Genomic DNA, 22385 nt, shown 5'->3' with positions numbered 1-22385 from the left:
TTATACTAATCTAGAATGTTCTCCACACAGAATGGCTTTTAGTAGTTGAGGAATGCTCTTCCCATTTATACCTATCTGTAACGTTCTTTACATTCATTCTAATATAGAACAATCAATTCAAATCATTCTAGAATGTTCTCCTTATTCTGTTCCAGAATATTCTCCTCATTTACAGGTGCTGGTCAACGAATTAGAATAATTTGAAATATTGCAATCATGAAATTCTTTGAATGCATTTTTTGTGCAGAAAGCACATCAGGTGTTCACCGCACCTGTCCTACTCGTTAGACTAATCACAGAACTCGTTACCTGGAAAAAAATTTGCTCAGCTGAGCTTTCCAAAAGGCCCATTTAGGCCATTTAACTGTGACACTGTTGTTTTATTGAATTAGAATAATGGAGAAACCGTTTCATTGAATTAGAATAAATGCTCGAATTTTTGTTTTCTGTGAAGAGTGTTCACTGTGCAGTATAAAGTCAGGGTTGAGTAGAATTTCTAAGTTGTAAAATCAATCATGGGTAAGCAGCGCGACCTCTCAACCGGAATAGTGTTTCAAATTCAAGCCCTTCGCCAACAAGGCTTGACCCAAACTAAAATTGCTGAGCAGCTCGGCATCAGCCAGTCTTCCGTCTGCAAAGCTCTCAAGAAAAACTGCAGCAAGCGCACCAACTGTTCCGGCGTCCGAAAAACTTCTGCTCGCGACAACAAGCAGCTGAGAAAGATTGCAGTCAGCAACCGGTTCAAGTCCACTTCCGAGCTCACCGACTTGTGGAACAAGCAGACCGCCGCTGACGTCTCCAGATCAACCACTTACCGTCATCTGCGCGAACTCGGCTTCAAATCTCGCGTTCCAGCAGTAAAACCGATGCTGAACAAGAAACAAATGGAGAAACGGCTGAAGTGGGCCAAAGAACACGGCGAGTGGACTGCTGAAGACTGGCAGAAAGTGGTCTTCAGTGACGAATCACGCTTCTGCATCTCCTTCGGTCACCAAGGTCCTCGTGTCTGGCGTCGTGGTGGCGAAACCTACAACCACGAGTGCGTGAAAAGATCCGTCAAGTTTCCCCAGAGCGTTATGGTCTGGGGATGCATGTCCGCTCGAGGTGTAGGGAAACTCTGCTTCCTCAAGAAGACTGTCAATGCTGCCGTATATCAAGATGTTCTGGAAACGTTCCTGATTCCGACTGTTGAGGAACAGTTCGGCGAAGAAGACTTCATATTTCAACAGGATCTTGCACCGGCTCATGCGGCAAAGTCGACCAAAGATTGGTTCACTAAAAAACAGCTTGAAGTTTTGGCATGGCCGGCCAACTCGCCTGACCTCAATGTCATTGAAAACCTTTGGGCCATCGTCAAGCGGAAAATTCGCGACAGAAAGCCTACTACGCTGGACCAACTGAAGCAGAACATCGCCACTGCCTGGGAAGCTGTGAGTGCGGAAACGTGCGACAAGCTGGTCAAATCGATGCCGCGGAGACTTCAGGCAGTCATACAAGCCAAGGGGGCAGCCACAAAATACTGAGAAAGTGATGATTGTAATTATAATAAAAAATATTCTAATTCAATGAAACGGTTTCTCCATTATTCTAATTCAATAAAACAACAGTGTCACAGTTAAATGGCCTAAATGGGCCTTTTGGAAAGCTCAGCTGAGCAAATTTTTTTCCAGGTAACGAGTTCTGTGATTAGTCTAACGAGTAGGACAGGTGCGGTGAACACCTGATTTGCTTTCTGCACAAAAAATGCATTCAAAGAATTTCATGATTGCACTATTTCAAATTATTCTAATTCGTTGACCAGCACCTGTATACCAACCTAGAATGTTCTCCCTGTTCATTCTTATGTAAAACATTCTCTTGAAATTATACTAATCTAGGATGTTTTTCATATCAATTTAGCTGTAGTAGTTGTGGGATGTTCTTCCCATTCATAGTGTACTAGCATGTTCTGCTTGTTCATTCTAGTCTAGAGTATTCTCTTCAGTTCAGATTAATATAGAATGGTGTCTGTGTTGAATGAGTTTTAGTGGTTTTAGAGTGTGTTTTTGGGACTGTCTGTGGGAATTTAATTGTTAAGAGCACACTGAGTGTTTTTACTAGTTGTTTGGGAGAGAGGTATAGGGCTCTTTTAGGGCTGTTTAAACAGCCTGTTTCTCCCTCTACCTCTCTTTCTCTATCTCTCTCTCCCACTCTGAGAATATATCAATTACAGCTGCATAGCACTGATGTCATACTGCGAGTCATTATCAGATTCAGAGACACACACCATTCCAGCTATCGATCGCCTGCGGCTTGATCAATAGCGCTGCCCCCGACGACGCACTCAAATGAAGAGCGCAAACTGCGACTGGCCTGAAAAACGTGTGTGTTCCAACACACTGATTAACTAATTTAAACAAGTGTAACCGGCGTGATCGCCTCCGCATCAGCCACCAGCCTGACAGAGATGATGTTGGACAGGGTGTGTGTGTGTGCGCGTCTGTTGGCAGGTACCTGTGTGAATGCATGTACATTGCAGCAGTGCTGGAGTGAGTAAAGTATTACAGAGTATGTGGTAACAGATCGTAGGCAGTAGACAGTAAGCTGTGCTAGTGTGCAGTGTCTGCACATGAGCTGGTGCATAGTGTTAAGTGCGTGCAGCATCCCAGGAGGCCTAAACGTCTTTGAGCGTGAATGTGTGTGTGTGTGTGAGAGAGAGAGAAGTGAGGCTGTTTGTTTGCTGGGCTCTCCACACCCCTCCACTCGCACTGTGCAGTTTCCATCAGGCCACTGCAGTAGCAGTGTAACCCCCCTCGGACCCCAGGGAGTGCACTGCCTCTCAATCCCTCCTCCTCCAAATCAATAGAGCTCCACACAGCCCACTGCACCTGCGGGAGAAGTGCACACACACACACACACACACATATACAAACACACATACTGCAGTCGTGCACTTAAGATGCACACAAATGCATATGCACACAAGCATGGAAACGTGCCCTTGATTGCCTTAATTACTTGCTACATGACACACACACACATCAGCACACACACACAAGTCCATAGCAACTCTAAAATACACAAGTACACACTATATGTCCAAATGTTTGTAGACACCCCTTCTGATAAATGCATTTCATTATTTTAAGTTTGCACCCCCTGCTGACACAAGCACCTAAAATACAACAATACAAGCAGTGAAACCGTGTTCTCTAGAATGATGATGCTGCATCTCATACTTACGTGATGAGTTGGGAAGTTTGGGGATGATGAGGTGGTCTGGTGATTCTCTAAAATTGTGATCTCAATAATGCTCTTGTATAAACGCCTTCCCTAGACAGTAGAGACAACATCATCATATGTGTTTAAATACAATAGAGACAATAAGTGAGCAGGTGTGAGGATTAGATTGCACTCAGTGACTAAATGTTACTGTGTTAAGTGAAGACTCATCCCAAACATATTAAACTAAATAATATTATTGCAGAAAGTGTGTCTACAAACATTTGGACATCCCATCATCACCACTATGAACATGTTGATATCTGACCGACTTAATTTTTATTGTAATTTACTTATATGTACTTAGGCCTTGTCCACATATATTCAGATATTTTTAAGGACAGAGGTTTTCATCTGCTCCTGTACACATGAAAATACCGTTATTGGTTGCTGAAAACGTCAGAGATTCATACGAATGCTTGCATTACAACCCCTGCATGCATGTAGCACCTCTGCTTACATCAAAACGCATGCAGAATTTTGGCTAAATCTAAAATACCTCCTTACTCCTTATATATAGACTACATAAGTCATACGAATGAACGTAAATACTATTTTATTACTTTATTATTTTATTACTTTATTATTTAAAACTGTGATTAAAAAACAGGGTTATTCCACCAAATATTGATTTCTGAATTCTTAAAAGTTTATGGATATGAACTTGTTTTCTTTGCTTTATTTGAGGTCTGAAGTTCTGCATCTTTTTTGTTTGTTCAGCAATTTCTCATTTCCTGCTCTAAATGACAATATTTTTATTTGGAATTTTGGAGAAATGTTGATCGTAGTTCATAGAACAAAACAGCAATGTTCATTTTACTCAAATATATACTTATAAATAGCAAAATCAGAGAAACTGATTTAGAAACTGAAGTGCCCTTTTAATTTGTTCCAGAGCTGTATATCAAGAGTTTGCTTCGTAGTGGGTGATTAATGTATTACTGAAGGAAAGGTTAAGTGTTTCATGTTTGTGTTAAATGTTGCTGATCGGATCATAAACGGCCACAGAAACAGAGCTGTTAGGTGTCAAATCTTCGTATTTGGGTTAAATATTGATGATTTGATCATAAAACAGCCACAGCAACTTAGATGTTCGGTGTCAGATCTTCGTATTTTGGTTAAATATTGCTAATAGGATCAACAACGGCCACAAAAATCTATATGTTAGGTGGAGAGGGAAACTAGTGTCATGTATTTAATAGTGAGTGGGCTAGTTGATTATCAGGGAAGGGAATGGGACCCTGTGTATAACCCCAGATGCTGGGTGCAGAATTGATCATCTTTCTGTATTATGTGGTTAAATTGTAACTCTTCTATGGTGATATGCATTGTATCTCCAGATTCTTTACAACACTCAGCTTTAATTTTAACCCGACCCAATAGGACAGTGTGAGCTGAGCTGGGTTTAATCACAGTGCTCCACTGCTGTTCTGAAGGAAGACTCTGGACTACAGGATGTGGGATGTGTTTCTGCTTTTTGTCTGAGATGCTGCAGCTCTGCGTGTTCTGTCTCCCCTGTTCTCTCCGCTCCTCCGCCAGCGAGTCCGGGCTGGAGTTAGAGGCAAGGCCGACCTCTGCTGGCAGGGGGCTGTAGTGCAGGCAAGTGAGGCGCTGAGCTAAAAAGTGGTTTGCTCTCATAATGGGGTCAGTGGCTCCCAGAGAGATGCGCCTCCTCAGTGGAGAGCCCTCCTCTTCCTCCCCCCTCCCACCTCCTGTGTTCATCTCCTCTCCTCTCCTCGCTCTCCTCTCCGGGAGCAGAGGAGGAGCAGGAGGAGGAAGACAAGAGGAGAGGGAAAGAAAGATAGGAAGGGGAAAGAGAGATGGAGTGGCTCCATCGGGTCTTCAGGGCTGAGGGTTTTTCTTTCCCCAAAAACAACAGTGGCTTGGCCCCTTCGCTGGAACCATGTGGCCCTTTTGCCAGCAGTCGTTTTTTTTTTGTTTTTTTTGCGCAAAAACATGCACATTCTGATAAGAGGCGAAGAATAAGTATTAATCAATAGAAAACCATGTTTAATCCTGCATGTTTTATTTCCTTTTTTTCTCTTTTTGTCCTCTCCCCATTTTTTCTGCTGTTTTCCCCCCTTCATTTTGGGGCACAAAAACACAGCCTATCTCTCTTGGAGAGATTAATCTTGAAAAGCAGCTTTGAGGGGGAAGAGAGGGGGATGATTGCCCGCTCTTCTCTGGGAATTGGGTTTATGGTCCGGGGAGAAGCGTACAGGGGGAAAAAAAGCAGCCGGAAAGAAAAATCTCCCCAACACAATGCCCTCCAAGCTCCTGCATATCTGCTCTTATTACGGCTTAACCCTTCGTGGTCACAGCAGCAGCCGTTCTTCAAAGAGCCGTCCGGTCGGGCGATTGGGAAATTGTGAGCCGCTTCTGTCTTCCTCCTTCCTCTGAGGCTTTTGTTTCGTATAGTTAGTTGTAGACAGTCTGGTCTATCTACGTTTGGGTTACATCAGGCTTTTACAGTAGGCACTAACCCTTGCGTTCTTACCCAGCATCACAGCGTTACTGCATTACTGCATGTGCAGCCCCCTTTTTTCCTGTTTCCTCAGTTTAACTTCCAGCAGAGGTGCTTCATACGTGATTACAAATTTATGTGTTGCGCTCAAGGGTCCATAGAATGTGGGTCTCATAAGGTATTGAGATGATGCTTTAAAATATTCATAAATAAGTATCAAAAAGCGGATGCACGGCTCCTACATCAGAATAAACAAATCCATTGTTGCACATCACCACGGATAAGAGAAGCAGCGCAAAGCAAATATTAGATAAATATGTAATATGACTGTTGTGAGTGTGTTTGTGTGTGTCTGTATGTGTTTTTTGTTTCTTTCCTGGCATTCTAAGCAAGTCTAAAGCAGGGGTAATAATGCAGCGTGAGCAACAGTAAAAATGAAAGGAATAGAAAAAAAAAGACAGAAAAGAAAGGTACACATGTGGTTACAGAACAGGTACTCCCCTATGAAAGAGTGAAAGAGGGGGTGCTCCGGTCCTAAGATGGACAGACAGGGCCGGCGGGTGGCTGGAGAGAGGGAGATGGATGGAGGGAGGGGGGTGGAGGTGTGGGCACGTAGCTTATTATTTCTCTCCTCATGTGTTCTCCTGTCTTCCTGTGCAGAACCACACACTGAGCCAGCACGCACAGTGAGAGAGGCCTCGGCGGGACGCCCCGTTCAGCCGGAACCCCGACCCACGCCCGGTGGGGGACGACCATTTCAACATCACAGCCAATCAAAGTGTCATTTGCTACTCACATGTAAAACTCTAACGATTCCGCCACCAGGCGCAGCTATTACGAACGGTGGGGAATGAATATTAATGGGATATGCTATTAAAAAAGAAAAGGAGGAGGGGGGGAAGGAGAGAAAAAGGTATTCTACGTGCAGTATTTTTTATTGTCCCTGCTTCCCGTTTGTGCATTCCGTTTTTTTTTTCTTTCTTTTTTTTTCCTGTTTTTCTTTCCCGTTTTTTTTGTTTGGAACAAAAGAAAAAATGGAAGGAGAAAAAAAGAAATGCCCCTCTGTCTCTGATTTTAGTCTCTAGAAATGCTTCACTTACCTTGTCCTCTGTTGCTTCTTGTATAAAAAAACTTCATAGGTGCCGTTTTTTTTTTTCCCTTTAATGCATTTCTTTTTTCCCCCCTCTTGGTTTTTGTACCTTTTATTTCTTGCAGTAAATAGGTACTTGTGCTGTGTTGTGAATGCTTGCCAGTCGTAATATCTTTTTTTCCCTTTCTATTATTATTGTTATATATTTTCTTTTTTCTAATTACAGTAAAAACAAACAAAAAAAAGACAAAAAAACATATAAATCGACAAAAACGTAATGGTTTTGATGGGATTTTGCAGTTCATGGGCCTTATGGTTGTTGTAAAAAATGAATATCATCGATTTCAGTTCAACTGGATGATGTCTGCTTTTTAAATGTGAATTAACCAGATTGCAATAAAACTAGTACAGTTGAAAATAAACAAATAAATGAATCATGAATTAAGGGAGTATGTGTGTCTGTGTGTATTTCTCCAACTGCAAACTGCAGTGTCTCAATCCTCCTCCAACTCTTCCTTACACTTACACCTGCCAGAAAGCTGAAGGCCAGTCTTACAAAGCATACACACACACACGCACAAGCACACACACACTCACACACACACTCACACACTCACACGTGCGCGCACACTTCAGCTATTAAGAAACAGACAGTGGAGAGACTGCTATCAAACAGTGTCTCACTGAGACTGTAACATAATATTGCTATCAGAAAACATTTCATAAAATGTTTAAATATTTCTTAAAAAGTTATACAATAAATTTCCATTGTTTTTCTTGTGTACACTAATAGTTTTAAGACGTCAGAATGTCACAGCAGTCTTTGGTGTTTTTACACTTGTTTTTCTTTATTTGGGGCCTGATCTCTCATCCAGATATAACCATGATACTCATGAAGCATGAAGTGACCAGGTGTAAAAGAGGTTCCTGAGAGCACAATTAGCATCGTCCTCTTTGGATGGGAGGGATGGCTCTCCGGCTCCCCATCACTCTAGGCAGTTACACTAGCCAGTGCGTGTGTTTGTTAGCTGTTCTCCTTTAAAAGTGTTCAGCTGTTCAGTTATGTTGCATTAGTGGCAGTTTGAACAAAAAGGTTGGCGGCTTAATCTGCTTTTAGCACAAGAGTGACATAATTACTGTTTATTATGATTATTATATATTTTTGCACTACTAAACTGTATTTTATGAGTTATGTCTCTGTATAACATTAATTTTCTTTCATAAAAAAGACTGAAAATATTAGATTTTTACATGACAGCATTTTATTTCACAGTTAGATTTCTTAAAATCAACAGTAAAAAGCTATTAAAACATCATTCATCAGTACACAAGTAAACTACTGTACAGCTTTACAGTTTGTAAGAAACTGTTTTTTTAGTGACCACAACAAATAAATATTTCTTGTAAATTCTCGAATTAAAGGAAAAAACAAGACTAAGATTAAATTTTATGCCTGTTCAGGACCCTGACCTACGAGTTTTATTTTCTCATTTCTCACTTTGCAATTGTGATTAAAGAGGAAATTCTAGGCATTTAAATATGTAGCACTGACTAACACTAATATTTTGACCTGTAGTCCAGTGGACATTTTATGAGGTTATTTGAGGGTATTTTTAAGGACATAAACCAAACTGTATGGCACTCAAGCAAGGAAAACATTCCAGCCTGCTACTGTTATTAAATAAAAAAAACAAGTGATATAGTCAATCCCACTTCAGAAATGACCTCTGACCCTGCGCCTACAATATCACAACCTAAATGTGGTTTGGTTTAATGGTTTGACATTTTTGTCCATTTCAGTAATTTTTATGATATGAAAATGGGGTGAAACTGGAAAATAACAAGAGAATATATTGTTAGGATTTTATTATGACCGAGAGGATATGGCATAGATGCTAGATATAAATGATAGAAAAATTTATACTAAATAATAGGTTTCCCAGACTAGTTCTGAATAAAACCTGGCTCACAATATAGGTTTTCTAAAATCCTAAACGATCATAAATATGCTATATTCATGATTCGACTAGGGTGGCATTGGCTGCTTTAGGACTAGAAACTGGATTAAATACTCCACACACTACAGGATCATCTGGAACAATTAGCATTTATGATCATCCTGAAATTGAGACACTATTTGCGGTGGTCAGGAAGAGCAAATCAGCCTCAAAAGTGGCCCAGTTATCCTGTAGTGTGGTCCAGGCATTACACCACATTCTGAATGAATTTAAACTCAAGTCAAATCAAGTGCTTTTGGACATCCCCTGATTATAAAGATCATACCAGTATAAAGATCTGCTTTTGTGGCAGATGGAAATGAAAGAGCTACAGTTCACACTCAGTTCACTCATACAGAAAATCAGAAAGTGTATGATCAGTGCACATTTTTATCATATTCATTAAAACTGTGTTTCAGTGTCTCCAATTCTGTAATGAAGCCTGCAAATTTTCCACTAAAAGAGCCCCACAGTTGGAAAGTTGAAGTGAGTTTAATATAATGCAGCTGATCTAGTTCTGGAGAGGGAAAGTCTATTTAAAGCTGCGGTTCCTATTTTGCCATTGCGCAGAGTTTCTGATTTAATTGCATCCATGTGTTTAAGCAGCTGGTTCAGCCACTGAGCCTCATAACTTCTGCCGGACAGAAGGTCGGTACCATTCCCAGAAATCAGCCATCGGAACGCATCGATAGACCACGGCACCCAGGGGGCATGTGAACTGGAGCGCTCGGCAGAGGGGCTTCAGCCCACCATATGATTTACTTTAACTATAGGCCTAGACTTGAGCCTATGCTCTAAAATATATATAACTTAATGAAATGTAGATGCAGGCTAAGGTCTGTTTATCTGCATTAGATCGTACTGTACATTATTTTGTGGCAGTGTGAAAAGAGGCAGTGGCTGACTTTACCTGTCTCGTGTGTGCTTGTCCTCACCATCCTAGTGCTGTAAGCATTGCAAGCTATTGGAGAGTCCTAATGAGTGGGTGGGTTCAATGGCTGAACTAAATTTAGGGAAAACTTACTTAAGGTGTTCCGCTTTAAAACATACCAAACGGATTAATTTGTTTTTCTTGTTTGTTCATGCCAAAATAGACAAAGTAACTGCCTTAATACATTGCCTAGCCAAAAAGTCACCACCAAATGAAAAAGGTCACTGCTATTAGCTTTGATTGCGGCACACATTCACTGTGGCATTGTTTTGATCAGCTTCTGCAATGTCACAAGATTTATTTCAATCCAGAGTTGCATAAATTTTTCACCAAGATCTTGCAGCATTGATGATGGTAGAGTCTGACCGCTGCACAAGTCATTCCCCAGCACATCCCAAAGACTCTGTGGTGGATAATCCATTTGTAAAAATGATGATCTCATGCTCCCTGAACCACTCTTTCACAATTTCAGCCCCATGAATCCTGGCATTATTATCTTTGAAATATGCCCGTGCCATCAGGGAAGAAAAAATCCATTGATGGAATAACCTGGTCTATGTTCAGTATATTCAGGTTGTCAGCTGACCTCATTCTTACAGCACATAATGTTGCTGAACCTAGACCTGACCAACTGCATTGGGAGGGATATGACAATGCAATGCAAAGCCCTGCTCAACACAGCAGGGCTTTAAAATCCTCTAGATGAGACCTGGCACTGGGCATCCTGAGATTAAGAACATGTGTCCAGAACATAGACTGGTCCAGAGCTTACATTCTGTGATCAATGTGTCAGCCAGCTTACTAATAAGAAGAGGTATCTGGATACATTTTAAATTTTGGCTATACAGAACTGGGATACAATGCACCCTCAGGACAGGCATTATACTACTGTCCTATATCTGTTTTTTATATTAATGTTGTTTAAAAAAAAAAAAAAAAAACACTGAGGTTTTAGGAACACGGGACCTACTCTTGTTTTTCGGCTTTGACCTGAAGTTCCTCATTTAGTCATCATGAGACCTCAGGGGCCTATAAAACGGAAACAAATCGGTTCTTTGCAGAGGTATATACAAGCTTCGTTTTTACTGTGGAGTTGGTGACAGGAATAAGGAATGTGTACTATGTGTACAAATATAGCTATTTTATTTACTATTTAGAATAAAAAGTGAATCAAATGATATCTACTAAGTTTTAATATCCGATATTCATAATAGTAAAACTAAAATACACCAACAAATCTGGCAACACATTTGTATCCATCCCATGAAACAGCCAACTACATACACTGCCAAAAAAAGTCGCTGCCTGGATTTAAATAAGCAAATGATCTGCCGTTGCTGCAGTTGGTCAGATCTAGGTGCACCAACAGTATGTGCTGAAAGAATGAGGTCAGCTGACTACCTGAATATACTGAATATAGACCAGGTTATTCCATCAATGGATTTTTTCTTCCCTGATGGCACAGGTATAATCCAAGATGAAAATGTCAGGATTCATGGGGCTGGAATTGTGAAAGAGTGGTTCAGGGAGCATGAGATCATCATTTTTTCACATGGATTGGGACCATAGAGTCCAGACCTTAACCACATTGAGAATCTTTGGGATGTGCTGGAGAAGACTTTGTGCAGCAGTCAGACTCTACCATCATCAATGCTGCAAGATCTTGGTGAAAAATTAATGCAACACTGGATTGAAATAAATCTTTTGAAATTGCAGAAGCTTATCAAAACAATGCCACAGTGAATGCGTGCTGCAAATTAAAGCTAAAGTCGTCCAACAAAATATTAGAGCGTGTGACTTTTTTTTGGTGGTACCTTTTTTTTGCCAGGCAGTGTAGCTTTATGGTGACAATGCTAAAGTCATAAATATGTTTCTTTGACTTCTATTTTGACTCACATCACTCTACATATACACAATAAATGATGTTTCTTTATCTCAGAACAGCCATCTCATTTAGTTAATATTTATATATTTTTTAGATCTGTCCTATTCACCACCGGTATGAATAACTAGGACTGGAAGTTTATTAATTTATAATTCAGGACACCCAAATGAAATTAAATTGTGTTTAAATAATAATAATTAAAGGTCTATAAAATATTATTATCTTAAATTCAGAAGGAGCTAAGTTTAACAAATAAATGGCTTCAAATGAGTAATAAAATCATGAAAAAAATCATGAAAATGATTTCCTACACTTAATAATGATTACTATTAACGCATTACACACATTCTGCCAGTATCAGGAACTGTATAATTTTACAAGCATTAGTTTTGACTAGAATAAAACGGCATAAATATGTACTGTTGCAATTCATGCTGTGGTTTTCAAACTCAGCTTCATAGCTTCAGACACCATCACAAACTACTCACACACACGCGCGCGCCACGCACTCCAGGGATCATCAGCGTGGTACTTACAACGCAAAAATGAGAAAAAAATGTGGAGAGCTTTATTGCACTAGACTACACTACAGACGATTATATGAATGTAAATACACATTAATTTAAAAGAAAATGCAGTAAATATAGACATATAATGATATTTAGTTTATTTAGAATAATACTGTCGATTTGTTTAACACGTCTCAATGAATTTGACACTTTTACGACACTCCCTAAACTCTAGAAGTCACCAGACCCGCTAGATGAGACAAACTTTCCCTAAATATTCCCTTAGCTGCTCAACAGTGTGCAAATTTAACAGCGAGGGCGTGCGTTTTAATGGTTTTCGCTTCGTTTTTGAATAAGATTGAGGTAAACGAGGTAAAATAGGCATCTGTTGGTGCGGAGCGGACCTGTATCAGTTCCGGGTGTGTGTCTATAGCTAAGGTCTGCTGGGCTGGACCAGGCTGGTCACCCTCACTGAGAGCCTCACTGAGAGCAGAGGAGTGGCCCTGTAACACAGCCTCAACTCACACACACATACACAGAGTCCGGCTCACACTCCGCTCCCACGACTCCGCGGTTTCATGCAGTATAGCTGAAAGGGCTGGGGAGAATGGCGGCGGCGTTGCTGTCGGAGTCGGAGATCAGGCAGCGCTCCATGGCTGAGGAGGATCCGAACGGCAACGAGCACGGAGCGGCCGCCCGCAGCAGCGCGCCTCGCTGGGGACCGCAGCACGCCGGGGCCCGCCAGCTGGCCAAACTCTACTCTCCGGGTAAGAGAAGAGGGCGGTCTGCGGGGACAAACACAAACATAACATAGCTAATCTAACCCGGGTTAACATAGCTAGCGGTTAGCTAGCTAACGGTTCAGTCCTCTTCACCTGAGTGTCTGAGAGACAGCCTGGAGACCTGCTGCTAAGGCTAAACCGCCAGCATTCAGAGAAGATTAAGGCCAAAGCAGTGGAGCAGAGCTGAGCTGTAAATCAAGGTCTAGTCTAAACAGCTACAGGTCCTGTTACTATAGCTACAGCAGGTGGGCTGAGGCTGAGTTTAGGCTAATCTGAACAACACCTGTTAGCTAGCAAGCTAGCTAACCAGTTAACCTGACTACATATGTAAGAGCTAGTTTATCAAGCTGACTACTAACGAGGTTGTTAACTGGGTTAAATCTGTGTTACATTGTTTGATAGTTAGCTAGTCAGTTAAAATGACCTAAATTCTTGTTTTATCTATGGTTTTATTCTGAGACCTCCTAAACATGATGAGTTTCTTTGATTTTACCAAATTCAAAACCTCTGGAATATAATCAAGAGGAAGAGATGGGTGATCACAAGCCATCAAACCAAGCTGAATAAAGTTATCCAAAAGCAGTATGTAAGACTGGTGGAGGAGAACAGGCCAAGATGCACGAAAACTGTGATTAAAAGCCAGGGTTATTCCACCAAACATTGATTTCTGAACTCTTAAAACTTTATGAATATGAACTTGTTTTCTTTGCATTATTTGAGGTCTGAAAGCTCTGCATCTTTTTTTTCTGCAGATAAATGTTTATAGAATAAAACAGCAATGTTCATTTTACTCAAAGATATACCGATAAATAGCAAAACTCAGAGACTGAAGTGGTCTCTAAATTATTTCCGAAGCCACTCATTACAACTCCCCCCCCATCACTACTGATGCCCCAACACCAGGAGGGTGAACACTAGCACGTCTCCTCCGATATGTGTAAAGTCAGCCTCCGCCTCTTTTCAAACTGCTGCTTATGTAGCGTTGCTGAGTAGCATCACAGCGCACTTGGAGGAAAGCGCAGCGACTCTGTTCCGATACATCAGCTCACAGTCGGATTGTGCTGAGCGACATCACCCTTTGGAGTGATGTGGGGAGAGAGTGCCATCTACCCTCCATTATTTTTAATTTATTTTTATTTATTTTATTTTAGATGTAATGTTACAACACATATCAACATCCAGTTTTCCCAACCAAAGGAGCAACAACAACAGATAGTCCTGTCACAATAAGAATTTTTTGTTGACGATTTATCATTTCACAAATGAGTGTAGTTAAATGAATTACATCATTGTAATTTAAAGACCATTTAAATGCCACTGACTGATAACTGAATAGCATAACAAAGCAGTTGTAGCCTTTTAAAACAGTGGAAAAATATTGGTATAATCAGACACTAACTCTTTTTTTTTTTTTAAGAATAATTACTTTCGGCCAATTTGGCCAATATTTTAAACTGATACTTTTCTGACACTTTTTCTTTTGCTGGAAAAGGACCAAGTGACGCTGACCACAATTACAATTGGCCAACACTGACTGTGCTAGTTTAAAAATCTTTGATTTAAACTAAAGTTTTTTTAATCTGTATTAGTTTTAAAGGTGTAAAGTTATAGCCTACTGGTGTGTGTAGTCTCTGTGTAAGTTATTAATGTGTGTTTCGTACATGTGTAATATCGGTTATACCTACATTTCTCACTTTAATCAAGATAATGTCTTGTGGAAAAATCTTTTTTTTTATTTTTAGTCAGACTGAAAGTCATATCAGTCTTAGCTTAATAAGATGAATAGAAAACAAGTGCAAGTTCGTGTTAAGTCTTGTGAAGCTCCCTTTTACATCTCAGAAATATTTCAGTTGTCTGTTAGTGCCAGATGAGAACTCTAGCTTTTCTCATGTATTTACAATCCCTCCCCACCTTGAGCACTGATATTCTGATGTTTATTTCCTCGTTTCTCCTAAGGGGGATTTAGAAAGGAGTGGAACAATATTGCTTTATTTATCCTTATATAAAGATAGGAGACATTCAGGACAGTCTGATGACTTTTATATTTTATATTGTATAAATTGTGCTAGGTAGTGTGCTTCTACCATATGTGTGTGAGGGTTAGGTTAGAGTTTTGTTAACAGTCTAGTGGGCCAAATCCGACCGGCCAACTTTGGTCCCCAGTCTGTGTGATAGACTGATGCGGTAACATTAAGATACATAAGCTAATAGATACCCTGATAACTGCTAACTGTGCAGAAACCTGACCTCTAAAGACCTTTTGGCTCAGATGTGAAGCTCCTGTGCCAAATCATTGCCGTGCTCGCCAGGCACTTAAAGTGACTGAGGAATAGTGTTTGTAAATCAACACTCATTGGAACTTGTTTGCCTCTGACATGATTGCCTTCAACAAAGCTAAGTGCACTCAATTTTTTGTTAACACTGGGCCACTGGCAGGTTGTCTGAAGGGGAAGGGAGGGGGTTAGGGTGCAAAACAACTTAATGCACGTTTCAGATTTGTCTTTACTCCACTTTTGGCTTAATGGAAAGCACTTTGCTCCATCTCTGCATGCCATAGACAGAGGATCAGTGTGATGCAAAAAGTGCCCCTCCAACTCAGGATTGGCTTTTGAAGGGAAAGAGGCTTTTGAGTGGAATGTGTCTCATTGTAGCCGGAAAGGATGGCTGCCTTTGCACTTATTAAAACCAGATCTGTTTAATTTGAAATGCTATCAGGTGTGATAACAATCAGTTCATTTCCAGACTGTTTGCCCGTGACCTGGCGGCGCACTCGGTGCGTTATGCTTGTGCTGCCACTGGCAGGCCTTGTTAATTACTTGGGGAGGATGCTTGTGGAGGGGAGTTTTGCAGGGTTAATAAGTTAATGTGGTAATGCGTCTCCCTGTTGATGAGAGGGGATTGGGGTTGGGATTTTTGGATGAGCTTGCTTGAGTTGCCCACCAGCTGTGAGGTGGAGGTTTCAGAAGCTTTTTCCATGGAAATCTCAAAGTGTTCGGGGTTGTCTCTGTGCTATTAAAATGCCTTTCTTTATTTATTTAATAATTTTTAGTTGAAGAGCCGTTTTTCACAGCTGTAGTGTTAGCTGGGTTAATTGTAGATGCTTGTGAGATGGAGCTTGGAGAATCAGGCTACGGATCTTTTGCAGGCTCCCTTTTATTTGAACGTTTCCTATCCTCTGACTTTTCCTACGTGAACCGTTAGGGTCTTGTGCTGCTTCATCATCAGGGAAATGAACTAATACGCTTTAGTTCCTGTAGCTTGCTTTGCTAAATATTTAGGCAACCAGAACTTGGGCCCTGGACAAAATGTCCGTGCTGTTTTAAGCAGGTGCTCCAGAGGCCCAAGACAGGCTGCTGTTGAAGGTGGTGCGTGCATGTGTTCAAGCGAGTGTGCACAAGTTACTGAGAGAGGGATTGGCGTTCGGACGTGTTGAGGCTCAGGGGCGAGACGGGATTGATGAGGCTTTGGTCTGCTCGATGGCGTCTCCGGCTCATTACTGCTACCCCAGGACAGTGGAACAGCTGGACGCCCGCTCTCTGCCATATGTCTATGTGTCATGCACCACTGACTGCTCTTTGCGCTTCTTTATCCCACTTTACAGATTTGCCTTGAAGTAAACAGGATTCCACCGACTGCTTTCTGCCTCCCCCCACCTTCCTCCCACCAGCCGCCGTCAGCATGCTCTGGTCACTGGGTGCCTGGTCTGTTTGTGCATCTGTCAATGAGTGTGTGTGGAGGAGAAGGAGCTGTCAATCTACTATTACACTGGAAGATTGAGTTACTCTGCATGCTCCACTGGCTCTTGTAACCGTGATCTTTCACATTTGCTCCTTGTTCATGTCAGGTTGACACTGTGGCTCACTGGGTCTGGGGTCTTGCACTTCCTGTCCCTGGTTCTGTTTCTGGTTCATTTTAGTATTTGTCTTGCTTTTGGATATCTCTGGGCTTTTTTACACTTTTATAGTTATTCTGCTCTGACATGAGTCAGTTAATGTGCACCAAAATCTATCACAACAAACTGTTTGAGAATGTTATCTCTACTTATTGGTCAAACTCACACATGGGTGTGAGCAAGAAAGTAAACACAAAAGAACTTTAACGTAGAAGAGCAGAGATGGTTCAGAGATATGTATATTGCTGTTGTCATTATCTAGGTAATATACCAAAACCTGAAGTTAAACACTTTTTCTTAGGTGTTTTGGTGCAGTTGTTTTGGTCCACATCCAATGGCGATTAGTGTATTCACACTTCTCCTAGCTAATTGCATCAATTGAATAAAGTTAATCTGGATTAACTTTAAAATAAAAAGGTGCTTTAAATGATTCTTTGAACTATCATGTTATGTTGTAGTGGACAGAACACCTAAAATATATAGAGCAGGGCACTCCAGGATCAGAATAACAAGTAAAGAAGGAGACCTACTGTGTACAGTCTTGCTGGCAGCATTTTAGCACTAGCAGACTACTGCTACTGCTTCAGCTGCACGTGGAGCTGCTGCTTATCAGTTGTTTAAACACTGCCGTGTTTATTTATGGTGTCTATCTTCTGAGATAAGCCAACGAAATGTCAACATAGAACATAAGGAAGCGTGCCCTTCTGTGTGTCAATCTCAACCATCATATCTCTACCCTCAGACTGTAAATGCTTCCTCTATTCACACCTATTTATTTTATGACCTTTGTTGTGAATGGGGAGTTACTCCATCTTTCTCTACAGCCACAGGTGGTTGTAGATTGTAGTACTGTTATCTGCAGAGTGAACAGTAGCTCAGTAGAAATGGTGGATAAGGTAGAGTGCAGCTGTACTTAAATTTAACTTACTTGGGCAAAAGTACTCTATGTGAACAAAAATATTGGGACACCTGCTGATTCACTGTATTGTTTTTGGTTTTATTGTTCTCAAAAAAATAAGCTTTTGTTGGAGTAACTGTCTCTACTGTTCAGGCGAGACTTTCTACTGGATTTTGGAACATTGCTATAGTGAGGTAAGGAGGTTGGATGATCACCACCCACCTCATCACCAAAATACTGGATTGGAGCACAATCATTCCAGAGAAAAAAAAATCACTGCTTCACAGCTCAATGCAGGAGCACTTTATGAAGGTGTCTGAAGATCTTAAAAAATGTTGATCTTGTTGGTCTTCGTAATTTGTATATAAATTTCTTATTCCCATCTCCTGAAGCCTTTAAAATGTTTGAGTGTAAACACAATTTACTTTTATGTTAATGCATTGAATTTAACAATTTCTAAATTTCATGTCTAGGTAGGGTTACAGAATTCTCAACAAACTAGTTTTACGTACATTGATTTCTTGCTTTTAGCTATCATATGCGTTACTCTAGGCTTGAACTGTAAATTTATTTAATTTGATAAACTTAATTTTGCACTTGACCCTATTTTTAGTGTGCAAACAGTTCCAATTTAGGTTGTGCAAAACTGTTAATTTATGTTTATAATGTTTGTTTCTAAATATATAGCAATTACATGCTTATGATGAAGAACTTAAACTGATGTGCAAATTATTGCCAATTATGTTTTGTTTTGTTTTTTCTCCTCTAAGTAAATAGTCCTACATTTATTTCCCTATGCCTGCAGGTACCCTGTTAACACCCCTGTAGCCCTTTTTTGGCATTATGCACAGTGCCAATATGTTCATATTCATCTGCCCCAGAGATTCTATTCTATTCTGTTGCAGGTCTTCAGATATTTTATTTCATAACCTCCCTAGAACTATCTCTGGGGTTTAATGTCAGCCTCCCCAAACTGAAGATTGTCTGTTCCGTTTTTTTTTGTTTGTTTGTTTGTTTTTTTGTATAAGCATTATGTATATATTTTTGTGTATATTGCTACTGCCATAATGTCATCAGATGTTTGTACTTTCTTGTCTATATGTCCTACTAAAAGGCAATATTTTATCTGTAAGCAAATGATCTGGGGTTGCTGCAATTGGTCAGGTCTAGGTTCAGCAACAGTATGTGCTTAAAGAATGAGATTAGCTGACTACCTGAAAATACTGAATATACACCAGGTTGTTCCATCAATGTTTTTTTTTCTTCCCTGAGGGCACAGGCATGGATTCATGTGGCTGGAATTGTGAAAGAGTGGTTCAGGGAGCATGAGATCATCATTTTCACACATTGATTTTTCACCACAGAGTCCAGACCTTAACTCCATTGAGAATCTTTGGGATGTGCTGGAGAAGACTTTGTGCAGTGGTCAGACTCAATACATCATCAATACAAGATCTGTGTAAAAATTTATGCAACACTGGATTGAAATAAATCTTGTGACATTTGCAGAAGCTTATTGAAACAATGTCACAGTGAATGTGTGCCGCAATCAAAGCTAAAGGCAGTCCAATAAAATATTAGTAGTCAGGCAGTGTATTTGCACATCTGTGTCAGAAATGGGTGCAACTTAAAGTAGCTAAATGCCATTGTTAGAGACCTTGTCCACAAACCTTTGAACATAATTAATTTAGATCTGGAAACTATCGAGAACTTGTTGCAGTATAGTAATCCATTTAAACCCCTGTTCAGAACCCTGTTACTGACTTTCAGCTCTTACAGTACAGTCCAAGGGCTTGGGCCAGACCTGCAGATGGAAATGTACTGAAGCAAATCAGGCTAAGTGGCCCCGGGCCAAGATCACTGTGTCCACCCGTGGCCTCGTGGTCTTAAGTTCACCCCCTATCAGTCTCAGATCCAGTCCGGCCTCGCAGTTCTGGAGCCAGCCTCCACAGTCTTCATGCATTCAGCTGCAGACAATGGCAGTGCGGGTCCTGTAGCTTCTATAGGCAGTGTTGTGTCCTGACCCCGTTACCGCAAGAGTTTCAGTTTCACTGTAGCGCCGCTCTGTAACAGGCTATGAACAGGAAGAATGAAGTAAGAAGGTTAAAGGACAGGCTTTAGTGCTGCTGCAGCTGGATTCTGTACGCAGACGTGAGAATAAGGTCAAGGGTGTGTTACAACTTGTGAGTCACACAGCGGTAAAGACCAGAGTAGAGCGTGACACTGAGCACGTCAGCCTGAACTTGAACTCTTGAGTCTTATCATAAGCACACCACCCTCTTGACTAGAGTTCAGTGTATGGCTCAGGGAAAATCTAATGCAGTATCTAAAAAGTGCCTACATAGATTTGGCTTACTTTTGTAATTTTATAAAAATAATACAATCCTTTTTCTATTGTTTGTATGCAAGAACACTTGTTGGCATTAATCTGGCAGTTCCTGATTCCAAGCATTTTTCTACACTGGTCCTGGAGGTACCCTGCTGTAATATTTAATTAATTAATTTATTTTTTTGCCTCTATGGTTCAAGTGTTGTTAAATGTGTTAATTATGAATGAACTCAAATTAATTTGTTTTCTTCTTCTGTTTAGATAATCAACAAAATGTGTCCTTAGACCAGGGATGCCCAAACATTTTGAAAGTGCTACCTTCAATTCCTCCTCAGAAGTTTGTTGTCATGCATTTTGTGCTATCATGGCAACATGATTTTTGTTAAGTGTTCAGTTAAATTTTATTTACTTTTATTTTATTATTTACATCTGTTTTCCGTTACAAACAACAGTTATTTGTTACTACTAAAAACACGAAAGAGAAATGAAGAAGCATTCGTTTTTTTATTCAGTAAGAATAAAATGTATTAGGAGCATGTGCAGCTGTTTTAATGGAAACCATGTAAAATAGACTACAGTGTTTCTGCTGCTGCTAAATAACTAAACCATAACCAGTGTTCAGTTGTAATTAGTGTTTTTAATTTATTTTGGAAATAGAGCTACTCCTATTTAGGCATTTATTTAATTATTTGGATACGAGCTCCAGTGTTTGCTTTAAATGCATGGCAATGTATTGACTGACACTCCCACCCAGAGCAACTTGTATTTGAATCAAGTTACACAGGTAGGCTGATGTAACAGTAGAAGACTTATAGTGAGACTTATAGGTGTAGCTGATGCGCTTATCTGCCAGGGTCAGTCATTATGTACATAAAACAACATATATATTTATTGTTAGTATTATAAAACATATATATTGTCAATATTACAAAACAAGAAATATTTATTAATTTCCAGAATAGAGTACTACAACAAAATAACTGTTTCTAACAAATCTAAAAACCTTTGTCTATTTTGTAAACAGTAACTTACAAAGATGAAGCAAACAAACAAAAAATTAAACGCAATACGAACACATTACTAGAGTGCAGAATATTTAGTGCATGCATATAAACTGCAAACATAAATAATTATACAAAAATGCCCTTACAGCTTCACAGTATGTGAAACAGTGTGTTTGTTGTTAACTATTTTAGCTTCCACAGAAGTGACTGAAAAAGGCAAAATATATGCAGCTGATGAATTCTGTAAGTAGCTCAGGTATGTGCTGATTCACTGTGAGCTCAATGCTGCCCCCTGTCAGCACCAGAGTGATGTCTTTCATATGCCTGCCCCCCACCAAACCCACCCCCCTCCTTACTTCTGCACGTGTGATCTAGACTCAGCCAGGGCTGCTGAATAATTTAGGCCTCCTCCTTCTGGCCAGACCCGGCTACGCTGACCCCACCGTGCGCCAAACGCTTTCCTCGCCTCTGGACTCCTGACCCCATGGTCAGAAGGTCACGGGTTCAGGACCCGGCTGAGCAGTTAGCTGGCCTCTACACACCTGAGCTGTTTGGGTGACCTGGGCCACCACAGAGTCAGAGTCAGCATTATACACCACATGGCAGAAGTATGGGGACCCCTAGCTTTGCAGAATGTTTTAGTGCCAGTAAGTTCACCCCTTTATCTGCTTATTTTTGGGACTGGGTGATAATGCCAATTTTATTAGATTATGTTTCAAATACAAAAAAAATTGAAATCACAGTTGTTTGTACCTACTAATGTTTAACAAAAATGAGTTTACCAATTCATGTAATGCACCCCTAGAATGAGCCTCAGAAAAACTACAGATACTGTAAATTATGTTTTTTTTTATATGCTTAAGTATTTATTTATATTTTTCTACAATATGTATCAACATATAAAATGATCACAGGCATGACAATGTTTCAGGAGGAAAAGAAGGAAATATTAGTAACAACACCAACATAACTAATACAATTAACTAAAAAAATAAAATATGTATAAACATTTACCTAAATACATAAATACACATAGCTACATAAAAAAATATCTTATTTTGTACATACAAAATAAGATAAAAAAAATAAACAAGGGTAGCACATGATCAAAGTAATGAGTATGATGTTAGTGTTCTTCAGATCTGTGGTAATTAATAATTATAATAAATCTCAGTATTTTTTTCAAATACTTTTTGCCCTAATCAGAGCTTAAAACAAAAAAAAAATTCTACTATATAAATTTATCTAACATTTTTCCTATTGTTAAAAAGTAGGCAGATCCTTCTTACACTAATTTTGTGTAATTACTTTAAAATAAACAAAGTAAAGATCTATCACTGTCT

General features: G+C 40.0%; 2 protein-coding genes across 4 annotated transcripts in view; both read left to right on the top strand.

Moving 5' to 3' along the window:
- Positions 1–7265, top strand: part of znf423 (zinc finger protein 423) — a 209821-nt gene extending 202556 nt beyond the window's left edge. For all 3 annotated transcript variants that reach the window (XM_049483701.1, XM_049483700.1, XM_049483702.1), the window contains one exon: positions 6386–7265. In XM_049483701.1, the coding sequence (XP_049339658.1) occupies positions 6386–6415 (30 nt within the window). In that variant the 3' untranslated portion in view covers positions 6416–7265. The remainder of the gene's footprint in view (positions 1–6385) is intronic.
- A 5133-nt stretch (positions 7266–12398) lies between these two features.
- Positions 12399–22385, top strand: part of si:ch211-212o1.2 (TMEM189_B_dmain domain-containing protein) — a 38471-nt gene continuing 28484 nt past the window's right edge. The window contains exon 1 of the mRNA XM_007249191.4: positions 12399–12904. Coding sequence (XP_007249253.1) covers positions 12745–12904 — 160 coding nt within the window. The 5' untranslated portion in view covers positions 12399–12744. The remainder of the gene's footprint in view (positions 12905–22385) is intronic.

Source organism: Astyanax mexicanus, chromosome 9 (genome assembly GCF_023375975.1).
Source record: "Astyanax mexicanus isolate ESR-SI-001 chromosome 9, AstMex3_surface, whole genome shotgun sequence".
In the NCBI taxonomy this organism is placed as follows: domain Eukaryota; kingdom Metazoa; phylum Chordata; class Actinopteri; order Characiformes; family Acestrorhamphidae; genus Astyanax; species Astyanax mexicanus.
The sequence above is the reverse complement of the archived record's forward strand: the minus strand, read 5'-3'. Positions and strand labels throughout refer to the sequence as shown.